The sequence below is a fragment of the Phacochoerus africanus genome, chromosome 14 (genome assembly GCF_016906955.1).
Source record: "Phacochoerus africanus isolate WHEZ1 chromosome 14, ROS_Pafr_v1, whole genome shotgun sequence".
Lineage (NCBI taxonomy): Eukaryota > Metazoa > Chordata > Mammalia > Artiodactyla > Suidae > Phacochoerus > Phacochoerus africanus.
Window position 1 is genome coordinate 11141333 of NC_062557.1, and position 15870 is coordinate 11157202.

The following is a 15870-nucleotide window of genomic DNA, read 5'->3' on the forward strand; positions in this document are numbered from 1 at the left end:
GGAGAGATCTTGGGACTGTTGGGTCCAAATGGTGCAGGCAAGAGCACAATTATTAATATTCTGGTTGGTGATATTGAACCAACTTCAGGCCAGGTATGATATAAATATGAGTATGGTTTGTGTTATCTATCATTTACATTTTAATTAAAAAGAAATTGCTCAGAGACAAATAGGATGTTGATGCTTGGGTTTTGTGTTTGTCATGTTAAGTTTTTAGGGTAGCTTGATCAAATTCTGATCCTTTTGGTTATCTCTGAAGATATCATCATAGTAAAATTTTCTCACACACGTGCAGAATGCACACACAATTAGTACTCCCACTTTTCGACTGTTACCAGCACGGTGCTTTGTCTGCTGACTTAATAGAAGACCATCGTAGTAACGATGGAAATAAAGGAGCTAACCGAGACCCTGCCATCAGTTAGTCTTTGATTCTAAACGTGTCACTGGCCACTTTGTGGAGACCTCGCAGAGCTGCTCTCATACCCGTCCCGCTTCTCCACCCCTTGGTTCCTTCCCACTGCTTCCCCGGAAAATGCCAGGCACTCTTTATTCTTTTTCTTTTGCCTTCGAGGTTCCTTATGTTGGCTCTTCCTTACCCCTTAGAAAACCAAATGACCAAATTCACTATTTCCTTGTCTCAGAAATCCCCTTTCAACAGGCCCCCTGGTCCTCCTCGTTAGAATTGAGCTGCTCCAGCTGCATTCCTAGTCACCCTTCTGGCCACGTCACTGAAGTCCCATTTCGCTACGTCTGTCCTTCCTTCATCAGAAAGGAGCGGGAAGATGACCTACTCTGACGCTACGAGGGAGTTAGAATTAACCCACTGGCTACTTCCTTCACAATGTTAAGCCAAAACAGTTACTTAAAATTGGTTTGTATTTCTCCAGGTGTTTCTAGGAGATTATTCTTCAGACCCATCTGAAGATGATGATTCCGCTAAGTGTATGGGCTACTGTCCTCAGATAAACCCGCTGTGGCCAGATATTACCTTACAGGAACATTTCGAAATTTACGGAGCTGTGAAAGGAATGAGTGCAGGTGACATGAAAGAGGTCATAAATCGGTAAAATATTGTCATTAGAACCCTTTTGCTGCCCAGGGGGGATGTTTACATTCTGCAGTTTTACAATTTCCTAGCAGGCATTTCCATGAATCTTAATTTTCATAGAAAAAAATCATCACTTTTTCATATATCCTTTACCAAGTTGTGACAGCCTTGGAAATGAAAAGGAAACATTTTTTACTTCTAATTACAGAATAAATGTACCTGTAAATGTCACAAAACCTATTTTAATTTAAAGTGAACCTTTCTATTTTTTTTTTTTTTTCATCTTTTTGTCCTTCTAGGGCTGCACCCACGGCATATGGAAGTTCCCAGGCTAGGGGTCCAACTGGAGCTGTAGCCGCCGGCTTATACCACAGCCACAGCAACATAGGATCTTCATCCGTCACCCACACCACAGCTCATGGCAATGCCAGATCCTTAACCCACTGAGTGAGGCCAGGGATCGAACCTGCGTCCTCATGGATGCTAGTTGGGTTCATTAACTGCTGAGCCATGATGGGAACTCCCCTAAAGTGAACCTTTCTTTTTTTTTTTTTGTCTTTTTGCCATCTCTTGGGCCACTCCTGCGGCATATGGAGGTTCCCAGGCTAGAGGTGGAATCGGAGCTGTAGCTGCCAGCCTACGCCAGAGCCACAGCAACGCGGGATCCAAGCCACGTCTGCAACCTACACCACAGCTCACAGCAACGCCGGATCCTTAACCCACTGAGCAAAGCCAGGGATCAAACCCACAACCTCGTGGTTCCTAGTCAGATTCATTTACCACTGAGCCACGATGGGAACTCCTAAAGTGAACCTTTCAATCAAGGTATTAATTTGTTTAAAATGAGCTTTAACTGAGTAACTGTTCTTGGGAAAAAACAGTGTCAGTGATCGCAAACAATTTGTGTTTTATGTATCATGTTACACAATCATTTTGCATTATCTATTTTGCAGAATAACAAATGCACTTGATTTAAAAGAACATCTTCAGAAAACGGTAAAGAAACTACCCACAGGAATTAAGCGAAAGGTACTTTTGTTAAACTACCAATATATGTATCGTTCAGGGCCTGACACTATCCTGATAACATTTCTTAGCGTGAGCCTCATGAGTCCCTCCTTCCTCTGTTTTCTTTCCACCTAGTTGTGTTTCGCTCTAAGTATGCTGGGGAACCCTCCGATTACTTTGCTAGATGAACCATCTACAGGTATGGACCCTAAAGCCAAACAGCACATGTGGTGAGTATGATGTTAAAGACGCTTGAGACCCTTGTGCTCCGTCACATTTTAGGGGAAAAAAAAAAGTTTATTTCATTACAATTCACAGTATTGTATTAGCTATATAGACATGTTGATTTAAAAGCCCACACAAAAGAAAAAAGTCATTAAACATTTCATTTCTAGAGATCCCCTACCCTTTTTAAACTGTGCTGTATTCTTCATGAAGTGTTATTAACAAGTCTGTTACGTATTCCAGAAAAATGATGAAAGCCTTGTTGTCTGAATAGTTTTGAAAAGGTTTTTTCCTGTAGGAAGGAACATATATATAAGTAAACATCCCGTAATGGTATGGTCTTGCGTTGGTGTTGAAACTCGCTCTCTGGGGATTCACAGGGCTAATCAGGTGACCAACTCTTTGAGTCAAGATTTCCCCATGTGTAAAATGTGAGGTTTGGTTGAAATGTTAAGGGTTTGTTTCCTTCTGATTTTGTGGCTATTTTTGTTATAACATGAAATGCCATCAGTTTTTCTAATCGGTTGGCTAGCATGCATTTAACTGGTAAAAACATTTGAAATCATGAACTTTCCATTTGATCGTCTTTCAGAAATAAGGTAAAATGAGTGAGATCAGAAGAATCATGGTTGAGCAGAATGCAATAACTCTAGCAATTGATGCTTGATAAATTAAGTGAGCCAAACAGTTGGGTTTTTTGAAACTCAGGTATTGTTATTAACATTCAGGTGCTTTCTTTTCTTCTTTTTGCTTTATTTATGTTTTGCAGGAGAGCCATTCGAACTGCATTTAAAAACAGAAAGCGGGCTGCTATTCTGACCACTCACTACATGGAGGAGGCAGAGGCAGTCTGTGATCGAGTGGCTATCATGGTGTCTGGGCAGTTAAGGTTGGTGTTGAACAGTGTGCTGCTAGGAGGTGGGGGGGGGTGCAGCGTGGGTGCATGGGTGGGTTTTGAATGCCATCAGTTCAGAAACTTAAAATAATGCATAACACATGCTAATTCAAATGTTAAAAATCTGAGTTTTTAATCCGCTTTCTGTAGAATCACTTGGAAATATGTTATTTTCTCCCCCCAAGCTGGCCAGCTACTTTGCATTTGGAATTGGCGTAATTGTTCAGCAACTTGGAGTGTTATTTTCAGCCATGGTATTTGCTCTTAAAAATTTTTTTTCTTTTTTTTTTATTAAAGTATAGTTGCTTTACAGTGTTGTGCCAATTTCTGTACAGCAAAGTAACCCAGTTATACATATATGTGCATTCCCTTTCTTACATTATCTTCCACTGTGGTCTGTCCCAAAAGACTGGATTTAATTCCCTGTGCTATACAGTAGGACCTCGTCGCTTACCCATTCTAAATGTAATAGTTTACATCACGAACCCCAAACTCCCAGTCCATCCTACTCCATCCCCCTCCCTCTTGGCAACCACAGTTCTGTTCTCTATATCTGTGAGTCTGTTTCTGTTTTGTAGATAGATTCATCTGTGCCACATTTTAGATGCCACATATAGGTGATATCATATGGTATTTGTCTTTCTCTTTCTGAGTTACTAATTGCATCCATGTTGCTGCAGATGGCATTATTTCATTCTTTTTTATGGCTGAGTAGTATTCCCTTGTGTGTATGCACCACATCTTCTTAATCCATTCATCAAAAATATGGAACACTTCATGAATTTGTATGTCATCCTTGCACAGGGGCCGTGCTAATCTTCTCTGTATTGTTCCAATTTTAGAATATGTGCTGCTGAAGCAAGCAAGATATTTGCTCTTTTTAGAAATTGTTAGGCAGGAGTTCCCATCGTGGCTCAGCGGTAACAAACCCAACTAGTATTTGTGAGGATGCAGGTTCGATCCCTGGCCTCACTCAGTGGGTTAAGGATGCTGTGAACGGTGGTATAGGTCGCAGACGTGGCTTGGATTCCGCATTGCTGTGGCTGTGGCATAGGCTGGCAGCTGTAGCTCAGGATTCAACCCCTAGCCTGGGGAATTCCATACGGCGTAGGTGTGGCCCTAAAAAGACAAAAAAAAAAAAAATGTTAGGCTTTGTATTGGATTATAACCCAAATTTAAAGTAAATATGCATGAGTTCATATATAAATGATTGAATAAATAAATGAATGTGGGAGAAGAGACAAACCTTTACAGAAAGATGCCAAATTATGTGATCTCTCAAGTTTAGTCTGCACTGGCCAGTCTCTTTAAAGTATGGAAAGGGGAGGGTGGTAAGGTTCCCATGGAGAAACGTGACAGATACGGCCCTGAACAAGCAGTGCCACATGGTTATCACATCCCGATACGCGATGAGCAAGGTACTGCAACTCTGAGTTGTTTGCCTCAAAGACCCACACACCCCAGTCTGATCATAAGAAAAAGACGGATGGCCCCAAACTGAGGGACATTCTGCAGAAACACCCAACCAGTTCTCAAAACCGTCCAAGTTGTGAGAAAGAAGGAAAGCGTAAGAAACTGTCCCAGGACGATAGAGACGGAGGAGGTGTGACCCCTCCGTGCAGAGGGACCCTGGATAGACCCTGGGTCAGAAGGACCTTGGAGGAGAAACCCGGGAAGTGCAGGTCATGTCTGTGAAGTTAATAGAGATACGCCAGGGCTGCTCTCTTAATTTCGACAGACGTGTCATGGCGATGTAAGGTGACAGCCTTGGGGAACTGAAGTTGGGTGAGGGGTGCATGGGGACTTTCTGTGTTATCTTTTATCTTTGCAGTCTTTATATAAATTCACATGCATTCCATATCCAGTCACTTGTGATAGAATAGGATGGACGATACTATGAGAAAAAGTATGTGTGTATATATATATAACTGGGTCACTTTGCTATACTGCAGAAATTGACAACATTGTAAATCAACTATAATACAAAATTTTTTAAAAAATTCACATGTATTCCAATGTAAGGATTGTGTTTAAATCACCTTTTTTTTTTTTTTCTTTTAGGGCCACACACACAGCATGTGGAAGCTCCCAGGCTAGGGGTTGAATCCAATCTATAGCTGACGGCCTACACCACAGCCACAGCAACGCAGGATCCATGCCATGTTTGCGACCTACACCACAGCTCACGGCAACACTGGATCCTTAACCCACTGAGCGAGGCCAGGGATCGAACCCCTGTCCTCATGGATATTAGGCTCTTTTCCACTGTGCCACAATGGGAAGTCCCTAAATCACTTTTAAGTTTGAAGCTGTCAGGTTATTTTACATCTGCACTTTCTTCTAAAAATTACTACAGATGTATTGGGACAGTCCAACATTTGAAGAGTAAATTTGGAAAAGGATACTTTCTGGAAATTAAATTGAAGGACTGTATCGAAAACCTAGAAGTAGACCGTCTTCAAAGAGAGATTCAGTATATTTTCCCAAATGCAAACCGTCAAGAAAGGTAAAGATTTAAAAAATTTAGTTATCCTTCTTTGTAGAGAGATAGTCATAAAAATCGGTTGTTGTATTAAGGATTAGAGGAAGAATGAACCGTCACTAATATTGGACTAATGTAGTTTAATGACTGGAATTTTATGTCTAACTTAATGGTAGATCTTTCAATATGTGATAATATTAAAGTTTTAAAAGTTCTTATTCAGTGGTAAAGAGAGTTATTGTGAATGGAAATATTTTAAGATTTCCAATGATTTTAGTCTAAATAAGTATCAAAATGAGTTATTAGCGTTCATTTTGAACTTTTAAAATGTTGAGCTTTAATTTCAGAACATACAGTCGTAGTTCCTTTTGAATTTTCCTATGTTTTATCTCTGTTTGCAGTTTTTCTTCTATTTTGGCCTATAAAATTCCTAAGGAAGATGTGCAGTCCCTTTCACGATCTTTCTCAAAGCTGGAAGAAGGTAAGTAATATTTGAAAAACATTGTAAGGTTGCTTTCAAATTACGAAAGAATTTTATTATGACGTTTAGAAGTTGGGGCTCAGTTTGTTATAGATTGTGGTAAATAAGAAGATGGCCTTTTATTAATTTCCCCTAAGCTCTAGGTGAACCCTCCTAGCCTAGGGATTCTGTACACCAACTGGACCATAGCGTAAACCCTGTACTGTCTTCAGTGGACATCGCCGCGGTTTTCCCGTTGCATCTCTGAGGACCGTCAGCTTCATTGGCCCTCATGGGCTCAGTCCAGAAGGGAGAGCATTGAGTCTCTTGAATCCGTACTTCGTATTAGGCCATTGAAGTAGCGACGGTAGCTAGACTCCAGTTTGTTGCAGGAGAAAGGAGAGAATTCTTAGTGCCTGAAGGGTAGGCATTCCTAAATTTAAACTTTTAAGGAAGTTTATTGGATCTTGGCTTTTTTTCTTTTTGTCTTTTTTTTTGCTATTTCTTGGGCCGCTCCCTCAGCATATGGAGGTTCCCAGGCTAGGGGTCTAATTGGAGCCATAGCCACCGGCCTACGCCAGAGCCACAGCAACATGGGATCCAAGCCGCGTCTGCGACCTACACCACAGCTCATGGCAATGCTGGATCGTTAACCCACTGAGCAAGGGCAGGGACCGAACCCGCAACCTCATGGTTCCTAGTCGGATTCGTTAAGCACTGCGCCATGATGGAAACTCCTGGATATTGGCATTTTAAACATAAATGGTAGGTAGGATAAAGACACCTCCCCAGTAGAGAAAGGTAGTCTCCTGGCTGGGGCCCATGTTTATATACAGGTTATTTTCTGGCATTTGTAAGCTGTGAAACAGCCTATATAGTTCCTGGTGTTTTCGTCATGATTAATGAGAACATGTGAAGTAATTAGGCGGAATTAAATTAAAGGAGTGACTAGAAAACTAGCAATTTGATATTGGAATAGATTGTGAAAGGATCTAAAATAAATATTAAAATGTATATGAGGGAGTTCCCTGGTGGTGCAATGGGTTAAGGACCTGGTATTTTCACTGCTGTGGCTCAGGTTTGATCCCTGGCCCTGGAACTTCTGTATGTCATGGGTGTCCAAAACAAAAAAAGTATGGACACATGATCAATATCCAGAGTCTAGTTTAGGAAGTCGAGGCAGGTTGTATTGGAATTGAGGAATGGGAGGTAGAGAGCAGGGGTCAAAAGGAACAGGGAAAGAAGGAATAATGAGGAAGAAGGAAAAGGAGGGTAAAGAGGAGCTGCTTGGAAAAAGGTGAAATAAGGCAGGTGCCATTAAATACATAGCGCTTAGGACTGTAGAGAATTGGGGGAAGGGGGGAGGAAGCAAGATAGAGGACAGTGACATGTTTTAGCAACTTCCAGTTGAAATGACTTGATTGTAGAGATTTGGGGAAAAAAAAAAATACCAGACTGTTAGCCACTCAGTAGTTACTGCTACTTTATTATTTAGAAATATTAATTTTATAATTAATTTTGTATTTTAAGATTTTAATAGCTAATTTTATATTTTATATACAGTAATTTTTTATTTTTTATTTCAATAGCTAAACATACTTTTGCCATCGAAGAATACAGCTTTTCTCAAGCAACATTGGAGCAGGTACCATGAAGTTAAATTTATAAAGTTCTTCTGTAGAAGGAAGTGTCCAGTATCTAACTGTTTCGTTTTATATTGGAGAAGAAAGGAGATTGTGAGCCAGAGACCAGTTGTTAAAAATATTCCTAAACTTTGTAATTTTTAAACACCTTGAGGTTCTCCACCTGCCTATTTTGAATAGCTCAATTTTTTTTTTCAATGTAGTAACGGAAATGAATCATGATGGATGGTATTTCTTATTATCCTGTCCAATTACATTGCTTAAATATTTGTAAGTTATTTTCATGACAGTGCTACTTAATTAATCAAAAAACACATCATCTATAACCCTCTAAAATAACATTCATCTTTAGATGTGACTAATGGAGATTATTCTGTTTAAATAATGTTAATGGCAGTGTATCTCTTGAGAGCTGACGTGTTAATATAATTAGGTATAGCCTGATATCATTTCTGATTTATTTAAAAAAAAATTTTTTTTTTCTGCTATTTCTTTGGGCCACTCCCGCGGCATATGGAGGTTCCCAGGCTAGGGGTCGAATCGGAGCTGTAGCCACCGGCCTATGCCAGAGCCACAGCAACTCGGGATCCGAGCCGCGTCTGCAACCTACACCACTGCTCATGGCAACGCCGGATCGTTAACCCACTGAGCAAGGGCAGGGACCGAACCCACAACCTCATGGTTCCTAGTCGGATTCGTTAACCACTGCGCCACGACGGGAACTCCTAAATATTTTTTGAGAGAATTGCAGTGCAAAATACTATATTCATTTATTTGCTTTCATGCAGGTGTTTGTGGAACTCACGAAAGAACAAGAGGAAGAAGATAATAGTTGTGGAACTTTAAACAGCACCCTTTGGTGGGAAAGAACGCAGGAAGACAGAGTAGTATTTTGAATTTGCATTGCTCTTGGTCCACTTACTGAACTTCTTTCTCTTTTACTTTAACTTTGGTTTGAAAAGTTTGTTGTTTGACGGTAATTGAGGAACCGTGAAAGCACTTGGAGTTTTCCAGTTTCATTCATGGAAATACTGTGGTTATGTGTTCTGCTTCTCTTCAAATAAAAACTTACGTATTCTTCATTGAAACTGCATGTTTGTATCCGAAGTATATTGAACTGTAGCCTGTCTGTGAAGGTGAATATGTACTTTTTTTACTTTTCGGAAACTGCAAGTTTATGATTTGAAGCAACAGGGATAGAATAATTTTATTTGGAACAGTTTTCTTTATTTTTTAGGTTTCTGTCATCTTGTTACCTAAGTATGCCATGTCCCGAACTCAATAAAAACCTAATACACAAGTAATACACAGAACAGAGACAGAATGCAAAAATGTCTTGCTTCTCCTTTTTAATTTCTGAAGAAACTGAATGGAAGTTGGTGTTCTTAAGAGCGGAAAGCATGAACACCGGACAGTGTCAATGCAAGTAGAGGTTTGTGGCAAGTGATATCCGCTAGGTGGCGCTCACCAGCCAAAATAACTGCAGTGAGACCTGGTTCTATTAGGTGATTTTAGACATAAGCAACTCAGGTATATGAAGTTACAATTCTTTTGCTTATGGTAAAATTCAGAGGTGTTTCAATGATTATGGAAAATTATGTCTAGACTCTTACTAATGTAATAGTCTGATTCTTTGACTGTTTGTGGCCAGAGTAATAAGTCATCTTTAGAGTTGTCAGAATTAAGGTGTACCTTCTCCTCCACCCCTCCTGGAAGATATAAGTTTATTTATTTATTTATTTATTTTGGTCTTTCTTTTGTCTTTTGTCTTTTGTTGTTGTTGTTGTTGTTGCTATTTCTTGGGCCGATCCCGCAGCATATGGAGGTTCCCAGGCTAGGAGTTGAATCGGAGCTGTAGCCACCAGCCTACGCCAGAGCCACAGCAACGCGGGATCCGAGCCGCGTCTGCAACCTACACCACAGCTCACGGCAACGCCGGATTGTTAACCCACTGAGCAAGGGCAGGGACTGAACCCGCAACCTCATGGTTCCTAGTCGGATTCCTTAACCACTGCGCCACGACGGGAACTCCATGTTTATTTTTAATCATCTTCCTTCCAAAGGGCACGCGTTATTTTATTCTAGAAACAAACTTTATTATTTGCATGTATCTCTCCTTTATGGAGTTTTAAGTGTATCGCTGTATAGGTTTATTTAGATTCACTCTGGAGTGTGGCGGAATATAAACTTTTGAGGGTTAAATTAAGGATAAATAAATAAGAGATAATTCTCTTTAATAAGAAACTGGAATTTCACTCTGTAACAGAGTTGAAGTAAGATGATGCTTAAGGTAATCTTAGAAGTACTTCCTTGTAGAGCCTATGTATGGACAGTAAGTATCGGTAGATATACCAGTTGACATAGTTCAGCCCAAATGAATGAAAGAAATGAACTCTGCAAAAGTAAGTATGTTGGAGGTGTGAGTCTTACATTACAAAGAGCCTTGATTAAAGCACACTGATCACAACAGGAGAATTTGGTACTGAGTTGCTTTAAATTTGAGCCACACCCTTTAAGGAAGCTATAACTAATGTAGGTAAAACTTATTAAACTCTTGCTCTGCTGTGTCATAGGACATCTGTGGTTTTAGGCTCCAGCAGCTGATTTATAGCAGTGTATGTTTTTCAGCCTCAGTACAAGGTCCATGAGTGAACTTTCCTCCGTGGCTTTGATCCCGCTGGGCACTTTACCCACCGTCTCAGAGATCTTCTAACTAATCTAAATGTTTTACTGTCTCTGCTTGGGTTTTACATCTGACAGCTACGTTATTTCTCCTTGTGTGAATTAGTTGGCACTAGGTTTTAATCTTTCATTATCAAGTCACTTGCCTCACGCTACTAAAACTTTTGGATTCCTACCCTGAGAATCCTGCTTTTACATCTTTGGTAAAAATACGAGTCAAGAAACATTGGAAAGAAAATCTTCACCTTTGTAGATACATTAATAAGTAACACATAGCATTTTCTAAGCAAGTCATTGCTAACTGGTGCCATAAACTCAAGGAGATATCTTTTAGTGTCTAATATTCACGTGAATTCCCAGGGGCTTCTTTTTTGGGATGTATTTTTGTAGCTACGCTGACCAGTCATAATCATGTTTCTATCTATTAAATTCATTCAGTTTGTTTACTCTTGGGCTCTTGTATGCATTTTTTTTTTAAGACATTTGATTTTTTTTTTTTTAGTTTTTACATACTTAAGAGTGAACATATTTTGGTCATGAATTAAGTTATTTGTAGGAATGTTCTCTTCCTGTTTTTTCACAGTAATAAACGTGTTCCTATTCAGAAGTATCATTTAATACTTAGGAAAGCATGGGTGAGTGGGGAAGGCAGAAAAGGAGACGGCAGGTTGAACATGAAATTTATCTTTATCGACAGTGTACCATTCAAAATGTCTTAAATTATGATTTCAAAACTTTCTGTACCAATACAAATAAATATAAATACACATATTAGGGGAGAGTTAGAAAAAGCAGCATCACCTTGCTTATACTTTCCATCCACGACCAAATTTTAAAAGTAAAGGCTGGACTTCACTGAGTGACTCTGGTTAGTGACGAATAGGGCAAACCTTTGTCTGCAGTGTTAGGAATGAGCATAAAAAATGTGATGATGTCTGTATTTTACATTTCCCTTTGTGAGCTCTTAGGTTTTTTGTTTATTTGTTTTTCCGGTTCTCAATGAACAGCTGTAGGTTCTCTTTAAAAGCACTCTTTTCTTTAAATTGGCCCAAAGTATCTAAAATCAATATTTTAATTTTGATGATTAAGATGTTTCTTACAGTAATTGAATTCAACAGACTTCTTAGTGATCAGGTTTCCAGCAATGGGTTCTCAGGATAGAATGATAACCATCCACTTGAGCCTGTATGACCTTACAATCCAGTAGGAGGAAGTTACCTACTTATATAACTAACTCTAATATAATATGACAGATGTTTTGCTGGTGGCACTAACATTGTTTTATTGGAGCACAATGCTAGTTAGAGTAAGCGCTGTCCTGCTTTTTTATTGTTCTGTTGGTCACACGTTTCCTTCTGATTGTACTCTGAATTTGATGAAATATTCTGTATTTTTATGTAACACATAAAAAGGCATTAATTTTTAAAAAGTAGAAATACTTGCCCATACTGTATTTTTTTTAATCCTTACTGTATTTAATATTGCTAACATTGACTTTTCATTTTCTTTCCTGAAAGAACATGTTACCTAAAATGAAAGAACTTATCCTCAGGTGAATAATTTTTATATCAGGTATTCTTGTAAAAGTTTACTTATTTTTAATTCATAATATATGTAAGTAATTCTCAATGCTGCCGTTTAAGAAAAAGAAATATATTATTAGTAATAAGCTTTAAGAAATGAACATTTAAGACAGTCCTTCATTTTGTACAAGAAATGGAGTCTTTGTTAGCGTTGACAAATGAATAAATGAGTGGCTCATATTAAACATGAAAAAACCTTGCACTAAAAATTGTAGCTTATTTTTAGTATCTGTTGGGAGTCTTCAAATACAGAAAGAAAGTTGATCGTTACTTGTGTTTTAATTCACATTCACTTTTTAAACTTAAACCAGATATTCTCATGGATCTTTTTATCTCAAGTCTATTTCATGAAAATATACTTCCGTTTTATTACATTTGACAGATTAAATTACCAAGTATTTAATGTTTTACTTACATATTTATCAATTTCCTTAGAATGTCTGAATAAATTTGATTCTCTTTAACACTTCGACAAGATTTTAGATTTAACGAACAAGTTTTTTTCAAGCACCAAAGCAACTCTTGCCCATCTAATCAGATTAAGCCAATAAACATAATTGTAAGCATTTTAAAAAGAGACAGCATACACAAAACTACATGATTAGAAGGTTTGATACCACACTTGGGTAAATGCAGGCTCCCCTTTTTTAATTAAAAAAGCATTTTATCTCAGACTTCATTCACTATTAAGGTCCAGGCTCTCCGCTCTGTTTCCAATCCTGCATCTCCTGCTTCAGGGGCCTGGTAGAGGCAGGGCAAGATGTGAAACCCTTTGACCACCAGATGGCAGCAGAGGGCCATGCTGCCGGGGACCCTTCCTGGTTCCAGAAAAGGGTGGGGCAAAGCTGTGAGCAGTGGCCTCAGAAGAGCCCACGCTGGAGCCAGCAAGTCAGTCCAGGAAGCCGGAGGGTAAACTGCTGAGCCAAAGGGTCATCCTTGTACTAGTTCATTTGGGAAATAGTAAGGAGACAACAGGGTTCAGAATGTCAGAACAAAGAACAAAAAATGAGGAGTGAGCCAGAAGTCCCAGCCATTCATCATTCCATTTCAAATGGAAAAAGGCAGAACAGCCAGAGGTTGAAATGGATTGGAGTTGTGTGGTAGCTGGAACTTGATAGCAAGAGCTCTTAAATCATCAGCTTTAATTCCCTCCTTTGGTCCCTGTAAGGAGCCACAAAATTGAAACTTTTTAGGTGCTTTCCAAAAGAAGAGCAGGGAATGCTCTGTTGTCATTTCTTAATCCGAAGGCAAATTGTATTGGGGTCTTCGGGAGAGGGGTGGGCAGGAATGGTAAAATTTCCAGGAAATAAGCTCTTGGGGCATCATCAACAATAAAGATAGAATCACAGTCTGCATTTTACTTCTCTCCCCTTATTTTGCTTCAAATAGTTAAACTAGTGATACTCACATATTTGAGAAAACTCCGATTTTTTCCTTCCCCTATAAGCAATTACTGAAAACTCTCAATGAGCGTTTTCAGGTGGGAGAAGGCATCAAGATTAAGTCCATAAGGTGTCATTTTATTGGAATATTTTAAAAGGATACTTGATATGTAAGAACTGAGATTTAGAAATAGTAATGGCTTGCCATTTATCGAGGGTTTACCCTGTGCAGGGTATTGTTGCACTGCGACTCCCTGACAGGCCATGCCAGAATCAGCTGGGGATTCGTTCTCCCTGCAAATCCTCATTTTGGCCCAAATCCGCTGAATCAGAAAGCCCAGGAGTGGGACCCGGCCATTGGTGTTTGAACACACCATCCAGGGGATTCCGACGCAGGCTCACGTTTGAGAACCCCTGGGGTTGACTCTTTTTTCCCTTCAATCCTTACAACAAGCTGGAGACGTGAAGGTGTTTATTTTCACCCCCAACTTTATAGCTGGAGACTCTGAGGCCAGAGACCTTAAATGATCTGCCCGATGACGCTGAGTTCTGAAGCGGCAGAGCTGGGATTTGAGCCCGGGGAAGTGGGACTTCAGAGCTTAGATGCTTGACCTCTGACTTTTTGTGGTATCTGGCTTCTGGCTTACGACAACACATGCTGAACTGATGAGGTAAGAGCCGTCATAGGTCGACCCCTGCGAGGCCTCCACACACCTGCAGGCGTGTGAGTGGCCAGAGGGGGCTGGTGGTGGCTGGCTGCCACTGCCTCGGCTTCCTGCCAAATCAATGGAAGATGATCAGTCAGAAGTGATGCAAGATGCCCAGGAACGTGAGAGTTGGCCTTAGCTGAGGCAGTGATTTTCAGACTTGAATGGCCATCCGAATTGCCTGCTGCGGGCAAGATAGTCTCGCTTCAGGTGAAACCTGAGGGACAAAAGCTGTGAGAGTCTCCGCGGACAGACTTCAGAGTGTTTGGCAACTGTCCCTGAGGGGCTCCTGGCAACAAACACTGCCTGACTGAAATGCTGTTTAGTCACTTAGAGGAGAAAGGACAATTTTGTGAAGAGTCCACCATCGGAAGATTATGTTACTGTGGGAGTTCCCACTGTGGCTCAGCAGGTTCAAAACCCAACTAGTATCCATGAGGATGTGGGTTCGATCCCTGGCCCCCTCAGTGGGTTAAGGATCTGGCATTGCCGTGAGCTGCAGTGTAGGTCACAGACGTGGTTCGGATCTGGTGTTGCTGTGGCTGTGGTGCAGGCCGGCAGCTGTAGCTCAGATTCGACTCCCAGCCTGGGGACTTCCTTATGCCGAGGGTGAGGCCCTAAAAAGACAATAATAATAATAATAATATAATAATAAAGATTACTTTACCATGGTCAAGAGATTTTACATCGCTCTGAGGTGTATGAGTGCCTGGTGTACAGTGACCCACCCCAGACTGGACTGAGATTCAGTCACAAGCTTTGTAGTAAGTCAGTCTGTCCGTGATTTAAATTCAACTTTTTCTTTTGTTCTTAAATTCCTACCTTGTGCCAAACACTAGGTTAGGAGTTGGGGATATGAAAGAGCCTTGACTTTCACGGGCTAAGAGTGTGTTGGGCATTACAGAGAAATAGAAGGGGGCATTAGTTGTCTACTTTTGCATGACAAATTGTCCCCAAATGTAGCATCTTAAAAACAACATACATTCATCAGTTCACAGTTTCTATAGGTCAGAAACCTGAGCATCACTTAGCTTTATAATTAATGACCAAGTAGAAAAAAAAATTGGGGGGAAGCAGAGCCTGTATAAGGAAACACCAGCTACAAAAGATATAATTAAACCAGCACCATGAAAATAATTGGGATATTATGAAAGCCTCAGAGGGTGAGGGAACAAGTTGGGTTTATCCCAGCGATTCAAATTCAGAGACTTGTTAAGAAAACAGGAATCATAAAACAATCTATTTAGATAAATCTGTCATTTAGAAAATTCAAACATGTACAATTAGGATAAATAAGAGTTTGGCAGAGTTCAAAATAACATACAAAATTACTGCGGCTCCTAGAGACAAGCAACAATTAATTAGAAAATGTTACAAAATAAATCCTATTAGGTTAATCATGGAAACGCTACCACTGTGTGGCAATAAACCTCGCAAAAGATGGGCAAGACTTTTAGGGTAAAACATACATTTTTTTGGGAAAGACAAAGCAAACCAAAGAATTTCACCATGTTGCGGGAGGGAAAATCCAACATGACTAAGAGGTGACTTCAAATGAAGTTATAAATGCAAAAACCAGACCTTGTTGGAGGGGTCATGGAGAGGACGTGACCTCTGGTTGCCCCGCGAGCTGGGGGTGACGGGAGGCCGCCCGCCCCGCCCCCGCCGCGTGCCCGCGGGGAAAGGCCATTTTCAAGGTCGAGCCTCGAGCTGGTGGTTGAGACCATCTGGATGGAACCCCCGCTGGCTGAA

At 40.2% G+C, this 15870-nt stretch overlaps 1 protein-coding gene and 1 non-coding gene across 5 annotated transcripts in view; one reads left to right on the forward strand and one right to left on the reverse strand.

Annotated features, from left to right (window-relative positions):
• ABCA5 (ATP binding cassette subfamily A member 5) overlaps window positions 1–8852 on the forward strand; it is a 139590-nt gene extending 130738 nt beyond the window's left edge. For all 4 annotated transcript variants that reach the window (XM_047756640.1, XM_047756642.1, XM_047756641.1 and 1 more), the window contains 9 exons: window positions 2–93; window positions 891–1066; window positions 2005–2080; window positions 2195–2289; window positions 3054–3173; window positions 5536–5685; window positions 6063–6142; window positions 7711–7766; window positions 8553–8852. In XM_047756640.1, coding sequence (XP_047612596.1) covers window positions 2–93; window positions 891–1066; window positions 2005–2080; window positions 2195–2289; window positions 3054–3173; window positions 5536–5685; window positions 6063–6142; window positions 7711–7766; window positions 8553–8660 — 953 coding nt within the window. In that variant the 3' untranslated portion in view covers window positions 8661–8852. The remainder of the gene's footprint in view (window position 1; window positions 94–890; window positions 1067–2004; window positions 2081–2194; window positions 2290–3053; window positions 3174–5535; window positions 5686–6062; window positions 6143–7710; window positions 7767–8552) is intronic.
• Window positions 3939–4041, reverse strand: LOC125115377 (U6 spliceosomal RNA). The gene has a single exon (XR_007132085.1). It is a non-coding gene; the product is annotated as a U6 spliceosomal RNA (small nuclear RNA).
• Window positions 8853–15870: the final 7018 nt, after the last annotated feature.